At 47.4% G+C, this 20638-nt stretch overlaps 1 protein-coding gene across 5 annotated transcripts in view; it reads left to right on the top strand.

The window, feature by feature from the left end:
* The first annotated feature begins 379 nt into the window (after window positions 1–379).
* Window positions 380–20638, top strand: part of Sema4a (semaphorin 4A) — a 33107-nt gene continuing 12848 nt past the window's right edge. The window contains exons 1-6 of one of the 5 annotated variants that reach the window (XM_047517428.1): window positions 380–606; window positions 15806–15973; window positions 18072–18232; window positions 19248–19307; window positions 19459–19557; window positions 19784–19889. In XM_047517428.1, coding sequence (XP_047373384.1) covers window positions 15835–15973; window positions 18072–18232; window positions 19248–19307; window positions 19459–19557; window positions 19784–19889 — 565 coding nt within the window. In that variant the 5' untranslated portion in view covers window positions 380–606; window positions 15806–15834. The other 4 variants (XM_047517420.1, XM_047517437.1, XM_047517445.1 and 1 more) reach the window with 4 other exon arrangements.

Raw genomic sequence — 20638 nt, 5'->3', positions numbered from 1 at the left:
ATTGCTGCCCAGCCTCACCCCTGCTCTGGGGGGCACAGGAAGAGATAAAGTCCTCAGAGCACTTGAGGGGCACATCCAGTGCTCAGTGATGGCTGAGGGGAGCGGCTTTGACATAAGCATCACCCATCCACTGGTGGCTCTTCCTCTGTGGATATCCTGCAAAGAGGCAGAGCCCAAGGAGGGCATTTTGTTCTAACTTATTTCATCCAGTCAAGCACTGATCAAGCACCTTCTAAATGGAGCCCTGAGCTAAGCAAAGACATATGTGAACCTAGTCTGAGAGTGGCGACATCTCAGGGCCAAAGGGCAAGGACAAATGGGGAGGAGAGAGAAGCTGGGTAAAAGGGCAATAGGAAAAAAGTAGGGCTTACCATGCAAACAAGCAGTTAGTCTCTTTGGGCCATGTTGTGCTCAGCTTGAGGCTGGGGGAACCAGCAAGACAACACATTCAGTATTCTCAGGGAACTTCCACTCAAGCGGGAATTGGAAAACTGCTGGGAACAAAGGGATGTGCCAGGCAAAGCAGGAACTGCTGAGGTGGAGATGGCTTATGACCTAAGGAAGGGGGACATGAGGAACTGACCAGAGGGGAAGGGCCCCAAACAGGTAAAATGAGCTATGGTAATCTACCTTTCTCTTGCCCTTTCTAATTTCCAAAGCATTTCTGTAGATCTCATTTGCTCTTGATACTCTCCTGAGGTAGTTATTATCCCCTTTGACCCTGGAAATGAAGGCTTGGCAAACATATCTGAGGCTCCACCACTAGTAGTTGGCAAAGATCCCAAGGGTCTGACTGCAGACCCCTGCTCTTGTGACATGATGCTCCCCTTTGGAAAAAAAAAAGTATGGATGATAAAGTATAAATTTATGTCCCCTGGGCAGAGGAGTTGAGCAGTCAGTCAGTGAGATCATGTGAGGCACAGTGGCACACACCTGTAATCCCAGCTACTCAGGAGGTTGAGGCAGGAGAATTGCAAGTTCAAGTTCAACTTAGTGAGACCCGTATCAAAAAAAAAAAAAAAAAAAAAAGGAAAAAGGGCATGTCCGGATTTGTGGAAAACAGATTGGGAAAAGCAAATTTAATTAAAGAAGGGCCTGGAAACCTCTAATGTCCGTAGGCTGAGACCCCATGGAGGCTCTGAGGAAGGAGTGCCTAAGAGGAAACAGGTAGGGGGCTCGAGGAAAGGGTACCTGCCTGGGATGGGCAGCTTCCCAGAAGGAAACCCTTCTCTCCCACACCTCTAGTAGACATCTATTTGGGTGGCTGAGGAGTCGCGTCCTCTAAACTAGATGCACATCCCGAGTCGGCCACCCGGGGGCGCCAGAGCCACACCGCGGCCGGCCAAGCGTCCACGCACCGTGGGCTAGGGTCCTCAGCATCGCCTTTGAGCCGGGTGGGGATCTCGCAGGCTCTGAACTGAGTAGGCTGCTCTGGTGCTGTGGGTTGGGGGAATCCCTGGACCGCAGGCGAAGTCCTCTGCTCTTTAGAGGGAGGGCTGAAAGCGATAAGGCAAGTGCGCAAACCCGCAAGGCGGTAGAATCAGCAGTTCCTGCGTAGCACATGTGGCTAATCCACGTGATGCTCACCGCAAAACTCCACACCCAGCTGGCCTCCGGTGATTAAAAGTTTTTGTTTTGTTTTGTTTTATTTGGTACTAGGAATTTAATCCAGGGAGCTTTACCACTGAGCTACATACCCAGCCCTTTTTATTTTGAAACAGTGTCTCAGTTGCTGAAGACCTCGCTAAATGGCCTAAATGGCCGAGGCTCTTGTCTCAGCCTCCGGAGCCGCTGGGATTGCAGGCGTGGGCACCGAGCCCAGCTCTAAAGTATTTTTTGTTGTTTAAATGTAATACGGAGGGAAGGGAAGAATACAAGTTCATTGGATTAGACAAAGAAGAATGAGGGAAGGGAGCGGGGATGGGAGTAGAAAAGACAGTGGAATGAATGAGACTAACTTTCCTATGTTCATATATGAACACACGACCAGTGAAACTCCACATCATGTACAACCACAAGAATGGGAAGCTATACTCCATGTATATATACTATGTCAAAATATACTCTACTGTCATGTATAACTATAAATAACAAATAACAAATAAAACAATGTAATACAAACTCTACAGTAAACCTGAAAACTCAGGCAAGTGTGTGCGTGTGGCGGGGGAGCAGCGTTCCTTTTCAGTCATCCACAGCCAACCACTAACGCATTTCCTTCCAGATTTTTTCCCCCTGAGTATACATAGTTAAGATCTTACTATGGTTTAAATTTTTATTCTGCTTTTCTCAATTAACATGCATAAGTACTTACCACTGTTATTTCAAGGTTATAAATATTATTTTAAAATAACATACGTTCATATGATACTTGGCCATTGCACAGAGGGTAGAAAATGCAAAAACAAACAACTCTATAATGATTGGTATTAACATAATGGTGGACATCTTTCAGCATCATTTGTGTGTGTGTGTTTTCAGTACTGGGGATTGAACTCAAGGGTGCTCTATCACTGAGTTACATCCCCAGACATTTTTATTTTTTATTTTTTGACAGGGTCCTTGCTAAATTGCCCAGCCTGGCTTAGAACTTGCAATTTTTCTGCCAGCCTCCCACGTGACCATGAGAGGCATGTGCCACCATGCCTGGCTTATTTATGTTTTTTTTTTTTTTTTTCAGTTTTAAAATATATATTCAAACACTGCACACACAATTTTCTGCTGACTATTATAAATAATGCTGCCAGGGCCAGGGCTGGGAGTGTAGCTCGGTGGTGGAGTGCACGTTTGTAGCATGTGTGGTGTACCCTGGGTTCCATTCCCAGCACCACACAATAAATATACAAAATAAATAATGCCTCCCAGAATATATACCTCTGCACACATCTGTGGGCATTTCCATGAAATGAATTACAAGAAAAGGAAAAGTCAGGTAGAAGATACACACACTGTTAGTTTGCCAGTGTAGCCAGGAGAAACTGGACCCTTATCATTTTCGCCACAAGGGGGCACACGTGACCCCGAAATTCCTCCCAATGCTGAAATTTTTGTAAGTTCAATTTATTTAGTATTCATTCATTTATTTATTTTTGTGATACTGGGGATTGAACTCAGGGGTACTTAACCACTGAGCCACATGCCCATCCCTTTTTATTTTTTGAGACAGGGTCTCGCTAAATTGCTAAGGTGTTAAACTTGGGATCATTCTGCCTCAGTCTCCTGAGTCGCTGGGATTACAGGTGTGTGCCAAAAGTTTTTGCCAATTATTTGATAGGGAAGGAATCATAGTTCATTACTGTTTCAAATTGCAGGGTGAGTGTGGTGAGGCACACCTGAAATCCCAGGGACTTGGGAGGCTGAGACAGGAGGATTCCAAAGTTCAAGGCTAGCCTGGGAAACTTAGATGCTGCCCACAAAAAAATAAAAATAAAAAAGGTTCTGTGTGAGTGGGGTTCAGCCCCCAATATCAATTTTTTAAAAAATTGCCTTTCTTTGAAGAGAAAATCAAAAAATCCTTTATCTTCCTTTCATGTATATTGGTTATTTGCTTTTCAACTGATATGAATAACATTTCTATCCCTTTTGCTCAGTTTTTTGGGGAGGTAGAGATTATCCTTTTTGTATTTGTTATTAAGAGTAAGAGAGCCAGGGTGATTGGTGGCCCTTGCCTGTAATCCCAGCAGCTCAGGAGGCTAAGACAGGAAGATTGCAACTCAGGGAGGACCTAAGCATAATAAAAAATAAAACAGAAAAAAGGCTGGGGATGTGGTTCAGTGGTTAAGTGCTGGGTTCAATCCCTGGTACACTCCCAAAAAATTTTTAAGAAAGTTTTCCCTCAATATTTTTTCTATAGCTATTAAACCATATGTTTTGCAAATTTTTTTCACACTCAAGAGATTATATTACTGAGTTTTATGGAATGGCAGCAAATTTGGGCTATTTGGTACTTTGTATTTTGGGCTATTTTGGTTTTAAAAATCTAATACCATTGCCTGATATTAATTGACCCCTTACTATATAGTCATTTTGCAAACATGCAAATATTTCTAAAAGGATCTTTATCATATAAACATACTTATTCCCTCAGTTATTTATTTATTTATTTATTTAGGCAGTTCTAGGGATGGAATCCAGGACATCTCAAATGCTAGACAAGTACTAAACCACTGAACTACATCCCCAGTCCTCCTGCTCCCAGCTTTATAAAGGTATAATTGACAAATAAAAATTGTACGTATGTTGTGTACAACCATAGAAATGAAAAGTTGTACCCCATTTGTGTACAATGAATCAAAATGCAGTCTGTTAAAAAAAAAAAGAATGGATAATATAAAAAAATTATATAGGGCTGGGGAGATAGCTCAGTTGGTAAAGTGCTTGCCTTGCAAGCACAGATCCCTGGGTTCAATCCCCAGCACCGCAAAAAAAAAAAAAAAAAATTATATATGTATTACATAGTGTTTATATATATGTATATATGTGTATATACATATATTAAAATGAGTATATCAAACTCATTAACATATCCATATCCTTACATTATTTTTTTTGTGTGGAAGGAACATTTAAGGTCTACCCTCAGCCCTGTGCAATGGCACACACCTGTAATCCCAGTGACTCAGAAGCCTGAGGCAGGAGGATCTCAAGTTCAAAATCAGCCTCAGCAACTCAGCAAGGCCCTAAGCAACTTAGCAAGACCCTGTCTCTAAAATATTTAAAAAGGCTGGGGATGTGGCTCAGTAGTTGAGCATCCCTGGGTTCAATCCCCAGTACACCCCCGCCCAAAAAAAAAAAAGCCAACCTGAGCAACTTAGAGAGGCCTTAAGCAACTTAGAAAGATCCTGTTTCAAAAAAAAAAAAAGGATCTGGGGATGTGGTTCAGTGGTTAATTGCCCTGGATTCAAAACCAATACTAACAGAAAAATCTACTCTCCCAGAATTTTCCAGTATACAATATATTATTATTAGTTATAGTAACCATATTATACAATAGATCTCCAGAACTTTTTCATTCTGTTCGATTGAAATTGTGAACACTTTGGTCAAATCTCCCATTGCCTGCTCCCCAACATACTTTATTTATTGAGGTGGGTTCTTGCTACATTGCTTAAACTGACCTCATACTCCTGGGCTTAAACAATCCTTCTGCCTTAGTCTCCTAAGTGTTGGCACAACAGGTTCACACCATAGTGCCTGGCATACATTTTTTTTTTTTTTTTTGAGGTACTGGGAATTGAACCCAGGGCACTCTATCACTGAACCACCTCCCCAGACCTCTCTATTTTTAATTTAAAAACAGGATCTTGCTACATTGCTGAGGCTGATCTTGAACTTGCAATCCTCCTGCTTAAGCCTTTTGAGTAGCTGGAATTACAGGCATGAACAACCACGCCTAGTTTAACATACTTTTTTTCTCGTCTTTTTTTTGTGGTGCTGAAGATTGAACCCAGGGTCAGGGTATCACATATGTTAGGCAAGAACTATCACAGAGCTACATTCCCATCCTTTTTACTAATTTGTTTTTTATTTTGAGACAGTGCCTTGTAAAGTTGCCCAGGATGGCCTTGAACTTGTTCTCCTCCTTTCTCGGCCTCCTGAGTCAATGGACTACAGGACTGTACTACCATGCCAGACTCCCTAGATACTTTATTTTTTTTTTCCCCAACATACTTTTTAATTGCTGACTGGATGTAGAACTATTCATTTAGCCAATTGTCTCTGGGCATTCAGATTAATTCTCAGACTTTGTTGCTATAAATTATGCTATATTCCCCCTCTTCCTTAACTTCTCTCTCTCCCTCCCTCCCTCCTTCCTCTTTCCTTTCTTCTTTCTTTTTTCAGTGCTGGGGATTGAACTCAGGGCTTCTTGTATGCTATGCAAATACTATGCCACTGCGCTCCTGTCTAACTAGTGGATGTCTTTTTTTTTTTTCAATGTGTATACTGGGGATTGAATCAAGGGCCCTCAACCACTGAGCCACATCTCCAGACCTTTTTTGTATTTTATTCAGGGTCTCACTGAGTTACTTAGGGCCTCACTAATTGCTGAGGCTGGCCTTGAACTTGCGATCCTCCTGCCTCAGCCTCCTGAGTAGCTGGGATTACGGATGTGTGCCACCATGTCTGGCTCCAAGGACTTATCTAAGTCTCTAGAATATGTGTGGAATCCAATTCATTCTCATCACTGCCCCCCCATCCTCTCTAGCCTGGGTGGTGGCATTAGTGTCCCAGCTGTCCTCCTGCCCCTGCTTAGTACAGTTCATTCTCTACACAGCAGCTCAGTGACCCTGTAACAGTTTGGTTTCTCCTCTGCTCAAAATCCTCAGAGTCCTCTCAAAGCACTCAATGTAAAAGCCAAAGTTCTCACAATGGAACGGAAAGCCTGGCATGAAAACACCCTCACCATGGACCCCTCATCTGTTACCATCCCCTTCCTTCTCTGCCTGCTCAAGTCACAGCAACTGCTTAAGTACGTCTAGAATGTACCCAGCTCATGTCTGCCCCAGTACATTTACATCAAATTCTCTCTGCCAGGACCACTTTTCCCATCAAATATCTGCATGCCTCATCCCCTTGCTTTCTGCAAATCTCTATTAAAATATCACAGTCCAAGGGGGTGGAGAACAGAAAGACAGTAGAATGAAACAGACAGTATTACCCTATGTATATGTATGATTACACGAATGGTGTGAATCTACATTGTGTACACCCATACTCATGAAAAGTTGTACCCCATTCGTATACAATGAATCAAAATGCAGTCTGTAAAAATAAAAAAGATTTTAATTAAAAAAAAGTCACAGTCTGGTAAAGCCTTCCCTATTTAAATTTTGTAAAATAACAGCATGTTCCACATTGACGATATTAGCACATCAGAACTACTCTACCTGATCTATTTTTCTCCAGGTTATTTAATACCATTGGATATGTTCCACATGTGTATTTGTTCATTTTCTGTTTCCCATCCAAAGTACACATGCATGAGGTACCTGTGTACTTTGTTTTATTCATGCTAAATCCCCAGTACCTAGTCCAGTGCCTAATTACACAGTAGGGACTTTATAAGCATTTAAAGGAAATGCAGTCAGGTGTGGTGGCACATGCCTGTAATCCCAGTGACCCAGGAGGCTGAGGCAGGAGGATTGCAAGTTCAAAGCCAGCCTCAGCAACTTAGAGAAGACCTAAGCAATTTAGGGAGACTGTGTCTCGATTTTTTTTTTTTTTTTTTTTTTTTGCACAGTACTGGGGATTGAACCCAGGGCCTTGTGCTTGCAAGCCAAGCACTCTACCAACTGAGCTACATCCACAGCCCCAAAATTTTAAAAAATTAAAAAGGGCCAGAGATGTGGCTAAGTGGTTAAGCAACCCTGGGTTCAATCCCTGGTTCAAAAAAAAAGAGAGAGAAAGAAAATGCATAATCAGGTCCGGTGACTCATAACTGTAATTCCAGCAATTTAGGAGGCTGAGGCAGGAGGATCTCAAGTTGGAGGCCAACCTGGGCAACTTAGCAAGACTACCTGAAAATTTTAAAAAACTTTATTTTTTTATTTTTTTTATTTTTTTACATTTACATAGGGTAATGATGTTTATTTTATTTTTCCCCTCCCCCCACCCCTCCCACCCCTCTTACCCCTCTTTTCCCTCTACACAGTCCTTCTTTCCTTCATTCTTGCCGCTCTCCTTAGCCTAATTCTAAACCTAACCCTAAACCTAATGCTAGCCCCTCCCACCCCCCATTATATGTCCTCATCCGCTTATCAGCGAGATCATTCGTCCTTTAGTTTTTTGAGATTGGCTTATCTCATTTAGCATGATATTCTCCAATTTCGACCATTTGCCTACAAATGCCATAATTTTATCATTCTTCATTGCGGAGTAATATTCCATTGTATAAATATGCCACAGTTTCTTTATCCATTCATCAACTGAAGGGCATCTAGGTTGGTTCCACAATCTGGCTATGGTGAATTGAGCAGCAATGAACATTGATGTGGCTGCATCACTGTAGTATGCTGATTTTAAGTCCTTTGGGTATAGGCCAAGGAGTGGGATAGCTGGGTCAAATGGTGTTTCCATTCCAAGCTTTCTGAGGAATCTCCACACTGCTTTCCAGAGTGGCTGCACTAATTTGCAACCCACCAGCAATGTATGAGTGTTCCTTTTTCACCACATCCTCGCCAACACCTATTGTTGCTTTTTTTTTTTTTTTTTTTTTTTTAGGAATGAGATGTAGTTCAGGGGTAGAGCCCTAACCTCTAGGTTTGGTATCCAGTACTGCGAGTACGTGCAAACACACACACACACACACACACACACACACACACACACACACAAGGAGAGGGAGGGACTAGCTAGGATCCTTTGTCTCTCAGTTTCTCCAGAACCTCAATGTCCCTGATTCTATCCCCAGAGGGAACTTGAGAAGAACATTGAAAGAGGAAGATGCCGCCTCTTTCTTGCCCCTCCAGGTTGACTCCGAGGAGTTGGTCTCCCCTTCCCCCTGGGACCAGGTCTCAGCCCTTCCGCTTCTTGGGCTGATTTTCCATGCCTAGTACCAGTCAGTGCCAGTTGGCAGCTCTTACCGGAGACTGAGGTGGCACGAATATGGGGGAGGGGGAGAGAGTGGGCAGGGACCCAAGAAGAACAGAGACCCGGAAATAAGAGATTGTCATCAGAACTGGGTGGTCAGTTGGGGTGTTTCATGGGATGAGGGACAGCCTAGGCAGAGGAACCTGGGGGTTTCCAGGGGAAGTGGGAAGGTGCCAGGCTCCCCATTCTGGCCCCTGGAAAATCCAGTCCTCTTTCCCACCACCTACTTTCCTTTCCAGGCACCCCTTAAGCTGCCCCTGGCTAATTCTTCTTGGTCTCTTTAAGAGCTGCCTGGGAACTGGGACACCAGAGGGGGCTGGCAGGCATCCCCCCCCTGCCCCTCCCCTGCCTATCCCTGCTCCGCCCCCTGCCCAGCACAGACTCTGCTGGAAGACTTGGACGCCTGGGTTAGGGTCTCCACTCCTGGGCTGGGGGTAAGGCTGCAAAGTGGTGGGGAAGGGGAGTGTGTACTCTGGGGTGGGATGGAGGGTTGGGACACCAGATTCCTGTACTATGGACCTAGTGTATCTATGTGCCAACTTCAATGGATACCGGTAGGGGGTGGCCCTCTGGCCTCAGGCTTGGGGGAAGGGAAATTCCAGGGAACTTGAGGGGCAAATCCTAAGGGGCAGGATGCCTGGGCCTAGTCAGCCCTCACTCTCCTATTTCATTATCCCCACGATGGTCATTTGCTAAACTCCACCAGCTATTTCCTGCCCCTCCCACAAAGACACAGCGGAACACCTGTGGTGGGGAAACTGAGGCTAGGTAAACCAGAGGAAAACAGACTGTGTACACAGCAGCAGGAGAAATGGAAACCAAGCTGTAGAAAGGCTCACTCCACCCCAGAGGTCTGGGAACAGCAGACCTGGCACCCAGGTCACCCCAGCAGGTTTCCCACTGCAGCCGTGGCCACCGCCCAAGACTAAATAGGATAATTCAGTTATTCTCTGGAAGTCTGAACTTCCATATGTCAAGGCCAGGAGAGACCACCCTGAAGTCCGGCTGGGTAACCTGGAATGAAGCGGAGCCAGGAGAAACCTGTAGACTCCCTTGGATCATGTCAGAATGTAGCCCCTTCCAGTTCTGCCTCAGAGACTGGACTCAGTTTACCTAATAGAGAAGAAGATGGGGACAGGGACCGAAGGACTTCTAACCGATGTGTGAAGGCTTTCTGAGTTCCACCTTTCTCCTCCTGTTATAGAACTTATTCAGTTTTCTTGAATTCCTTCCATCTTGATCCCAGATAATTTCTTCCCCTGCTACCACATGTCCCTGTCCTGGGGTAAGAATTCTGAAGAAGTCGGCACTCCCTGAGGCCCCCAGCCTGGGTGCTGAAAGGCAGAGAGGATGGAGTGTCCGGAAGGAAGTGGGCAGATGCGATAGCTCAGAGTTCACTTCTGCTTTCAGCACATACCATGTCCTTCTTGCCCCACCCCAGGAGGAAACTCACCCACCACCAACCTAGACCTAAAAGGGAACCAGAACTGGTCTGTGAGGTCTTCTGCCCGGGCTGGCTCCAATACACTCACTTCCTATTTCCTAAAAATACTGTTAAGTCTGGAGAGGAGCCAAGCTGCTCCCAGGTGGCAGAAAAGCCATCAGCCACCATTTTACTTACATGTATCAGAGAGGGCAAGTGCCCTGCCTGGGTTCACACAGCAAGTTAGAGGCAGCCAGGTCTAGGATCCAGGGTGGAGGGGCCTTTTTCACAATCCTCCTGCATACTGAGAGAGACCAGCCTAAAAGGGACTTTTTTTTTCTCAACTCCTCATTTACCAATGAAGAAGTTGAGGCCCTGCAGGGACAGAAGGGAACTCTGATAGTAGGGTTGCTTAGGATCAGAGTTGAGAGGGGACACAAAGACCTACCCAAATCTCTACCTACTGTCCAGATGAGAAAGAGTTCCCAGAGAAGAAGGAAACCCAGAGAAACTGGTCATAAAGGGGAATTGACTCCAGTTGATTCCCAGAACCCAGCTGGGGAACATCTGCATAGTTGTGCTTGCCTGAAGGTGGGCAAGGGTGCTGAGCAAGGACTTGGGGGGTGGTGAGTAATGTACTCTCTTCTTGCCTCGCCCCCACATTTGGAGCCCCTCCTCCTCCACACATGTGGATCCAGGAACCACAGAAGGTGGGGCACAGTGGGACGCGGGAGGAGGAGGAAGAATATGGGGAGATTCTAGTCCCTCCCACTTAGAGATGCGGTCGCCATGGTGACTAAGGACCAGTGAGGCGGGATGGGGTTGGGGATGGGGGTGGGGGTGTGGCAGGGACGAGGCACTGGGAGACGGGAACGCCTGGCATTCCAGGGGGAGGGAAACGCGGCATTCCCCAGCTCCAGGTAAGGGAGCGGGAGAGCTGACAAACAGTTCTGAAAGGAGGAGGCGGGCCATTGTCTGGCGCTGACTCTGCCCTGAGGAGGGGGCAGAAGAGGGGTCGGGCCATTGTGTGCGATACTGGGCGCAGCCTTCCAGCACTAGTCAGACTGGAGGAAGGGACCTAGGAGGCACTGGGTAAGGGGTTAGGAGGGACTGGGGCTGTGTGGGTGGCAGGAAGGCTGGGGTGGGAAGAGGTGGGGGGATGCTGGGGAAATCCCCTCTATACAGTAGGCACTTAACCGCACATAAGTTGATTTGACTTGCTTGTGATCATAGGACAGGTAAGGGGCAGGGCTGGTGGGTCTAAGGAAGGGGAGCCGGGAAGCAGATGTTCCCCAAGTCTGCACTCTTCTGAGGGCTGCCCCTGAGGTTGGGAGGGAGGAAGAAGAGGGGGAAACTGAACCTACCAGGTCACTGGTGAGACCCAGAGTGGCTTCTGTCCTGACTCCAGGAGCCCTTCCCTGCAAAGCTCTGAAAAGACAGAGACCTTGGGGTTGGTCGAGGTTCCAAGCTAGCTGGTGTAGGGTAGAAATCTATCCCTCCATCTCCCCTCCCACCTCCGCCTGCACATCTGGGTCTCTACTCTGGGCAATGAAGCCTGGCAGGAAGGGGCTATTGTCGCATGGGATATAGAGGCTGTGGAGGAGGAGTCTGTGGGGGAGCTGGACCCTGGCCGGGGGAGAGGTTGAACTCAGCATTGTTATGGTGGAGGTCCCCAGGCTGGGATCCAGGGCTTGTGAAGCAATGAGGTGGGGAAGCCCTAGATTGGAACTATGATTATGATATAGCTCTTATAGCCGGTCCCTGAACATCTAACCCCACTGCCACCCCACCTGACCTGCTGCCCCAGCTAGAGTGCTTCCCCTCTCTGGCCTTAGTTTCCTCATTTGTACGGTGAGGGAGGAGGTGGGGCGCTGCTGGCTCTGAGCTTCCTGTGGGCAGGACCTACTGTATAATTTGTGGGGCTAGGTGCAAAATTAAAATGTGGGTCCCCTGCTCAAAAATTATTAAGACTTTCAAAACAGCTTTAGGCCAAGCGTGGGCCCTTCTGAGCACAGGGCCCTGTGTGACTATACTGGTCACGCATCCGTGACCGTGACGTGACGCTGGCCCTGGCTGTGGGCTCTGCCAGCTGCAACCTGTGAGACTTTGAATCTGACTTCAGAGGCTCTGTTGGGAGGGGTGCGCTGCTGGGGACAGAGTGCCTCACCGCTCCATTGGGCTTTTCTGCAGAACTGGACATGGAGGCGGGGTGGCAGGAGGTGGTAGGGGAGGCAAGGAGGTGTGATGGCCTCTCTTCAGGTAGGTTTCTGTTCTCTCTGAATCAGGAATCGCCCCAGAGATACTGTTTTCTAGCCAAGAAGAGATAGAGCTTGCTACTTTCCCACCCCAGCACTCACCTTCTCCTTCCAAGTGGCTCTGAACCGAATTTCCTTGTGGGGGAGGGGGATGAGGAGACAGGAGGTGGACTGAGGGAGCAGGACTCCAGAGAAACTGTGTAGCTAAGGAATTAGCTTCTGAATGAAGCAGAACTGAATTTAACTTGGCTTCTAGCTATGTCACTTCCCTGGGCTTCACTTTTCTTCTCTCTAAAATGGAATTGTGTTAGGTCTGGGGATGCAGCTCAGTGGGAGAGTGTTTGCCTAGCAGGCAGGAGACCATGGGTGCTATCCTGAGTCCTGCAAATTAAATTAAACTAAATTAAAAATAAATAAATAAAACAAATTTTAAAAAATAAAATGAGGTTGTGATCAGGCATGATGGTGCTCATCTATAATCCCAGCGACTCTGGAGGGTGAGTCAGGAAGATCGCAAGATCGCAAATTCAAGGCCAACCTGGGCAATTTAGTGAGACCCTGCCTCAAAAAAAAAAAAAAAAGTGCTGGACATGTACCTCATTGTGGTCAAGCCCCCTGAATTCAATCCCCTGGACTGCAAAAATAAATAAATAAATAAATAAATATGTAAGTAAAATGAAATGGGATTTTGGTGGCAGTGACCTGCTGCAATTCCTAGCAGGACACAGAAGTCCACAGTACAACTCTCCATGTTGGTTGGAGGGGCTGTGGAGAGGAGGTCTGGTTTGAAGGGGAATCCAGGGTCTTGGGAGGAACTAATGCAGGGTATCAAGTCTACCACTGGGAGAGCCTGGGAATAGGCCATCAGACAGGGAGGAGTGCGACTGGAACTCCCCGCCTCTAGTTCCCCCATCAAATCTCCTCCCAGTGACCCAGATAAGCTAATCTGCTCAAATGGAGAAGGCCCTGGGGCAGGTTGGCTTCCCAAATCTGAGCTGGGGGGAGTTTCAAGGAGCCTTTGCAAATGGGGTCAGGGGAATGGAAGTTTCCTTTGATTCTGAGAGCCTGGCAGAGACTTGGCAATCAGCCTCCAACCGACTTTGCAGGAGTCTTATGCAAGTCTTGACAGAAACGGTGGTCAAGAGGGGTCGGTCTGAAACCAACCCTTGGGGAATTAAGAGATGATAGGAGAAGGAAGAGAAGAAAGATGGGCAGGTGGGCTCTGATAGGGAATTCTAAGAAGTCGTGGGCTGTATCACCATCCTTGTCGACTGGTGCTGTGGCAGGAGGGATGTGAGTTAAACTACAGCAAGAACTTCCTGGTAGTGAGGAATGTGCACTTAAGATGGAGGTGGGTTATTTATTGGAGTTGGATTGGCCCAGGAACATCTGTGCTCTTTAACCTATAGTCAGCTGACCTGGCTGAGTGGGCAGGAGCCTACTCACTTTATAGGCTACAGTGCCTCATTAACCCTGCATTATGAGGTCCCTCTGGAGCCTTTAGGGAGGAATGAACAGCCACCATTAGGGGCTGAGTGCCTCAGAAGTGCATTTCATTAAACATGAGCTCAGACGGGAAATTTCCTGGGCTTCCCATTGGCCTGATGCTTCCTGAGAATGATGGACATCACACTGCAAGGAGGGACTTCCTCAGCAAAGTCATGAATAAGAGCCTAATACAATTTTTTTTTTTTTAATCTTTTAAAGATTATAGCCTTGCTGGGCATAGGTGGTGAACACCTGTAATCCCAGCAGCTCAGGAGGCTGAGACAGGAGGATCTCTATTGCAAGACAATCCTGGGCAACTTAGCAAGACCCTATCTCAAAATAAAAAAGGATTGGGGATGTAGCTCAGTAGAAGTGCACCCCTGTGTTCAATCAGGAATAAATAATAAATAAATAAATAAATAAATAAATAAATAAATAAATAAATAGTGGCCCAACCAAAAGTGGGAGATTTGAAGCTTAGACTGCTATAGGGACTTCCCAGTAGGTAGGAGTGGTAAGACCCCAGCATACTGGTAAGTGAAAAGAGGAATATGAGAGATCATGATACCATATCTCCTATCTGGGAAATCTTGAGCAGGAGAAACCACAGCTATGCTGGTTAGACTGGATGTGATATGAGAAAGAGGCAGGAGAATCACTGAAATGACCTAGAAGGGCCTTTTAAACTTTCTGGATAGAGTGAGGCAAGAGGAGGGAGGGAGAGAGGTGTGTCTCCTGGGAGGCGTGTGAGCATTTTTTTTTTTTTTTTTTTTTTTTGTTCCCCTCCCAACCCACTGACTTCCGCCCAAGCCAGGATCTGTCACAACTTGAGGTGGAAATTCTGGTTTCCCTGGCCCAGAACTCCTGTGCTGGCTTTGGGACGATGGGCACCTGGAGGGCCATGCTCCCATTCCAGCCGGGCTGAGCCTTCTTTTCCCTGCCTCTGGGGCCTGGGCATCCCCTTCTTCCTTCTCTTGGATGGCACCCCAACCCCAGAGCCTGCACACCAGGGTTTCCCACTGTGGCTGGTCCGAGGGGACGTGAGGTGAGATGGGCAACTGGCGACTGGTGATCTTAGGGGAATGTGCTGCAGAACCTCAGGGAGGCCAACAGCAGGAGCAGAGAGATAAGGGAGAGGGGACAGCCGCAGAGACTGGGACACAGCCAGCCAGGCTTCCCCTCAGGAAATACTGGTAGCCAAACTGGCTGATGGACTTGCATTACCTCCCTGGAAGAAGAGGGCCAGGTGGGCCTAAGAGTCAAAGACCCTGAACCCCCTGGGGCTGGGGGAGAGGAGAGCTGGCTGACTCAGACCTGGTCCACCTGCCTGGGTCAGGGGTGAGTACGAGGCAAAATTTGTCAACAGATCTAAAAGTGATAGGAGAGTCAAGTCCTAAGAATCTATATTTTGAGTATAGGAACTTGCTCCCCAGAAAGTCCCCTACCTAGGGCACGTAATGGTTTGGGCTCTGGGCTCTGGGATGGGGGAAGATTAGATAAGAAAGACGCAAAGACTTCCCTTTGAGTTAAGTTAGAAAATGTTGGAGCAGTCAGGTGCGGTGGTGCACACACCTGAAATCCCAGCCGCTCAGGAGGCTGAGGCAGGAGGATCGGGAGTTCAAAGCTAACCTCAGCAATATAGTGAGGCCCTAAGTAACTCAGCAACCCTGTCTCTAAATAGAAAATATATTTATGGGCTGGGGATGTTGCTCGGTGGTTAAGCACCCTGGGTTCAATCCCTGGTACCAAAAAAAAAAAAAAAAAAAAAAAAAACCAGAAGAAGTTGGAGCACAGCTACAGGTGGGAAGGACGGGCTGGGGAGCACCAGGGTCTCTACCCAGAGGGTCAAGTTAAGCAAGAACTGAGGCCGGTGAGTGTAATGGAAATGAGACTGAGGGCACTTCCAGATAGGGAACTGTCCCCTCCCATGTAGCGTCCCCCCCACCCCACACACACACACTTCTGCTGCGTGGGGCTGTGCTATTGGTCCTCAGGGGGCATGTGGTAAGAACTGCTCATCCAGAAAGTGCCCTGGTGCCTGTTTCTTCAGAGCCGTCTGGTGACAGCCTCTGGCTGAGCATGGCCCTCCCAGTCCTGGGTCTGGACTCCTGGAGCCTCCTGGGTCTCTTCTTCTTTCAACTGCTGTTGCTGTTGCTGTCACCTCCGACCGCAGAGAGTGGTGGGCAGGGACCTGTGCCCAGGGTCAAATATTATGCGGGTAAGTGTCTGATGGGGAACATGAACTGGAGGGAGTGGAGGAAGGAGAGAGAGGGAAAAAAATGGACGTGAAGAAACACGGATGCTAAGCAAGTGTGAGGCAACACCTTGTGTGTGTGTGTGTGTGTGTGTGTGTGTGTGTGTGTGTGTGTGTTGAACCCGGGCCTTGTGCATGCTAGACGAGCACTCTACCCCTGAGCTACATCCCCAGTCCTAGACACAGCAACTGAGGGCCTGAGAGAAAGAGAGAGACAGCCAGAAATAGAAATTAAGATTGAGAAGCAACCTACTTGAGGTACAGATTCAGGGAAAGGAAGAGAGGGACCACAGGTTCTCCAGGGATTCTCCAGGGCACCACTTCTTTCATTTCTGCAAAGTTGGTGATTTTTTTCCCCCTTCCTTAAGTGTCACCTTAAATCTGGGGTACCTTAAATCCCTAAATGATTTCACACCCCCAGGTGCCCTCAAATCAAGGCCCATCAAGGCCCTTGCTAGAGGATCATCTGCAGACCTGGCATGCCAGGCACAGGTAACCTGCAGAGATCACGCTGAACCATTCCCTGTCCTAGACACCAGGAGTACAAGCACTTGGGATGGCCTGGTTGGGGAGTGGGCCCTGGCACCCTGCAGGCATAGCTTGGCTGTTTCCTACTGGAGCTGTGGGGCTGCTGGCCCTCTTATCCCCAGAGAGAGGCTTCAGGGAAAGACACGGCTCCAGTAGGGGTTGAAGGGGCAGGTCTCTAGGGCACAGCTGTGTTTTTCACATCTTTCTGGGGCAACCTGGTAAAGGAAATATAGTTGTTTTTGTTGTTGATTTTTGTTGTTGTTGCTTATTTTGGCACTGAGGCTTGAACCCAGAGGTGTTTTAACATATCTCAACCCTTTTTTTTTTTAAGACAGAGTCTCCCTAAATTGCTTAGGGCCTTGCTAAATTGCTGAGGCTGGCTTTGAACTTGTGATCCTCCTGCCTCAGCCTCCTGAGTATCTGGAATTACAGGCATGCACCGCTGTCCCTGACTTATAGTTGCCATTGATGGAGAGGATTCCTCTGTGTTGGAGTACAAACCTGGACGAGACTTAGCCAGCTCTAAAGGAGCTCATAGCCTCAAAGGGTTTTGGGGAGCAGAACGAGCAGACAATCCTGCTGCAGGGTGGTCATTTCAGTAATTGAGGGGTGTGTACAGTTCTGAGGGAGGCCTGGTCTCTAGGAGACACCTCTCCCTGAGGCCAGCCCTTCTAGCACCTTCCCCACTTTATTCTTCAACTCGTCTTCTTAGTTCTAAGATTCTTTGAGCCTGCAAAGGTGACAGGGTGCTAGTCAGCCCTCTAAGGTTAAGATGTGATGGTGAGAAAGGAATTGAATAGCTCCTTTCCCCTAACTGATGTGCTAATGGGACACACACATACACACCACCGCCACCATCACCATGTTATATTTAGGAAATGAACAGGACTTAAATGAGTCTCCCCCAACCGGATGCCCAGATGACATTCAGCCATGACCACACAGAACTCAGAAAGGAAGAAAAACTGTTTCCTTTCTGTACACTGTGTTTTTCGTGGTGGAAATTTCCTGTGATAGAGGAAGGAGGTGGGTTGGTGGTGGGGGCGTCAAGAGGAACCCCACAACCCCAATGCTCAGTCCTGTCTGTACCTCCCTGCCCTGCTTGTGATTGGAAACACCTTTCTACCTGTCCATCTGACTGCGGAACCCCCTCCCAGTGGGGATCAAGGTGTCCTTCCCACTGCAGCCCCCTAGTCCTGAAAGAGCAACCCTTGGGCCCCTCTTAATCTCCTGTCTGCCTGGGGTGTGGGCCACGCTCCCCCAGTCCCAGGGCTGTCCATTGCCCTGTCCCTGGCAACATCTCTCTACTGTGGGCTCAACATGCAAAACTCCTGTGACTGCCAGCAGGGTGAGGAGCAGGGACTTCGGGTGGAGAAGAGTGGCTTCAGCTGCCGAGGCTGGATATGCTCAGCTCTCAAGGTCTGTCTTTCTCCCAGGTCCTCTGCTGCTCCTGCCAAGCTTGACCTTGTCCTACCTTTGTCTTGGGAATCAACTGCTGCCCATCACTTTCTCATTGTCTCCTTCTGACCTACAGGGGATGGACGCAGGGCATTGAGCTTCTTCCATAAGAAGGGCCTCCAGGACTTTGACACTCTCCTCCTGAGTGGTGATGAAAACACTCTCTATGTGGGGGCTCGAGAGGCCATTCTGGCCTTGAATATCCAGGATCCAGGAGTTCCAAAGCTAAGGAACATGGTGAGGATGTTGGGTGTGGGCTGGGAGTCAGGAGGGCGCCAGAAGCTGCCCTATGCTGGGGCTGCCCATGGATGAATAACAACCCAATTGCTGTTATCTACCATCAGCAGCAATTCTTGTTATATATATCTTGACAATATAACAGACAGGAAATGTTATTGTGGCTTCATTATTTATTGATGTCATGAATTTTTGTTGAATAATATTGACTCAAAATGACTGATATGGAAATCATTGGCATATGAGATAAACATTGACTCAAATTATATCAATAATTTGATATCCACCCACTGATGGAAATCACTGAAGCTTCTATAGTGTTGTTACCCTACTAACGGGAGTAATGGGAGGGAGTGAGGAACAGGAAGGAAGAAAGAGGTTGTTAGTAATTATTGATCAATTCCACGGTTTATTCTCAATATGTGGTCTGCTGACCACCTGCATATATGCAGTGTTGGTAAAAAATGCAGATTTTCTGAGGTGTGACCCAGGAACTGAGGTTTTGACAACAACTCCAGGAAACACATGATCTGAGAACTGATGCTTTGCATTGGGTGTTTATGTAGACTACCTGGTGTGTCCATCTGCAGCATATGATATTTAAGAAAAATTTCGTAGTTGTAGATGGACAGAATACCTATATTTTATTTGTTATTTTTATGAGGTATCAAACCCAGTGCCTTATACATGCTAGACAAGCGCTCTGCCACTGAGCCCAGTCCCAGTCCTGCAGTCTATGACATTGACCAAATCACTTAGTAAGTGGCAGAGCCTAGATTTGAACTCAGGTTTGTCTGATTCCTTAGGCCGCGTTCTGCCATGGAGCTGTGTCCTGGAAAATATTAGTTTTATCAGGTTGAGAGCCCTGATTACAAACAAATGTTACTGTCCATCAGCAAGTCACTAACATGCCTACTTGCAATTTCATGCCAGCTCTGAGAAGGGGCTAGCAGGTCACAGAAGAGCTAAAGACCTCTTTTCCCTTTGTCTCCCCTTCCCAACTCTCTTCCTTCAGATACCCTGGCCAGCCAGTGACAGAAAAAAGAGTGAATGTGCCTTTAAGAAGAGTAATGAGGTAAGTGGAGGTGGGGACATGGTGGCTCTGGGTGGAGAACTGTGGTATCCCTAAGGCCATTACTTGACCTTAGATGGAAGTGAAGGGACAACCTCTGGGAGCCAGGAGTTTGGGGAAAAGGTCTGGAGATCTGAATTCTTGTCTCTCCCAGACGCAGTGCTTCAATTTCATTCGTGTCCTGGTCTCTTTCAACACCACTCATCTCTATGCCTGTGGCACCTTTGCCTTCAGCCCAGCTTGTACCTTCATTGTGAGTTACCTGACATCCAGCTCACTAGCCCCCCAAAATCCTTTCTCACAGCTACCCCAGCCTATTCTCTGTAGCTCTGGAAAACTCTGGTCCCTCAGGACCCTCATGAACTTCCTGGCCCCAGACACATTTCCCTGTCTGCCCCTTTCCCTTCTTCCCTCATGCCCCTCATTTCCCAGATGTGAGACCCTGGCATTCTGGGCCCCCAGCCTCTCTCCACCTCTAGGAACTTCAAGATTCCAACCTGTTACCCATCTTAGAGAACAAGGTCATGGAAGGAAAAGGCCAAAGCCCCTTTGACCCTGCTCACAAGAACACAGCTGTCTTGGTGGGTGAGTGTCAGTCCTCCTGGTCCATCCCAACATCTGCCTTTTCTGTTCACTGGAAAATATGGAATATGATAGAGTTTCCTAAAAGGCAAGGGACAGAGAGGTGAGCCAGGAGCCTCAGAACACAAGATTTAGAGGGAGAATCAGGCATTCAACTACCAACTTCTACTATAACTGCCATAAGGAGATGGAAGGAGACAGATAGATGTAGAGAGACAAAGAGCATGAGGATTTGGGAAGGATGTCAGGCAGAGAAGAGAATTGGGATTCATTTATTTGTTCAACAAATGTATACTTGTGCAGACATCTCCTCTGGTGTGCCAGGCATGGGGCTGGGTATAAAAGGGGTTACAAAGAAGAAATCATGGCCTGGTGCCTTTCCTGATACAAATCATTACAGACTTCCCACCCTGACTCCCTGGAGGAGGTGGCCTTTGACTTTTGAGCAGGACTTGAAAGATATTAGGTAGAGGGACAGGGAAGGTGTTCCAGGAAAAGAAAGGTAGGACTCGAGGTGTGGAAGAAAAAAATGTAGTCATCTTCTGAGATCAGTGAATGCAAGTGGTTCAGCTGGTATGTGAAGGAGTAGCCAGAGAAAGACTGGAAGAGTGCCCAAACACAAAAGGTCACAGTGGTCATTTCCCGTGGAAAAAGTGACCTACAAAGAGTGCCTGTGTGTGCTGGGTATGGGGGTGTGTGAGCTGGGCTTTGGGGCTCTGCAGGAAGTCATAGAAAAAATGGAGGGGACAAGC

This window comes from Sciurus carolinensis, chromosome 1 (assembly GCF_902686445.1).
Source record: "Sciurus carolinensis chromosome 1, mSciCar1.2, whole genome shotgun sequence".
In the NCBI taxonomy this organism is placed as follows: Eukaryota; Metazoa; Chordata; class Mammalia; order Rodentia; family Sciuridae; genus Sciurus; species Sciurus carolinensis.
This window is presented reverse-complemented; position numbering and strand designations above follow the sequence as displayed.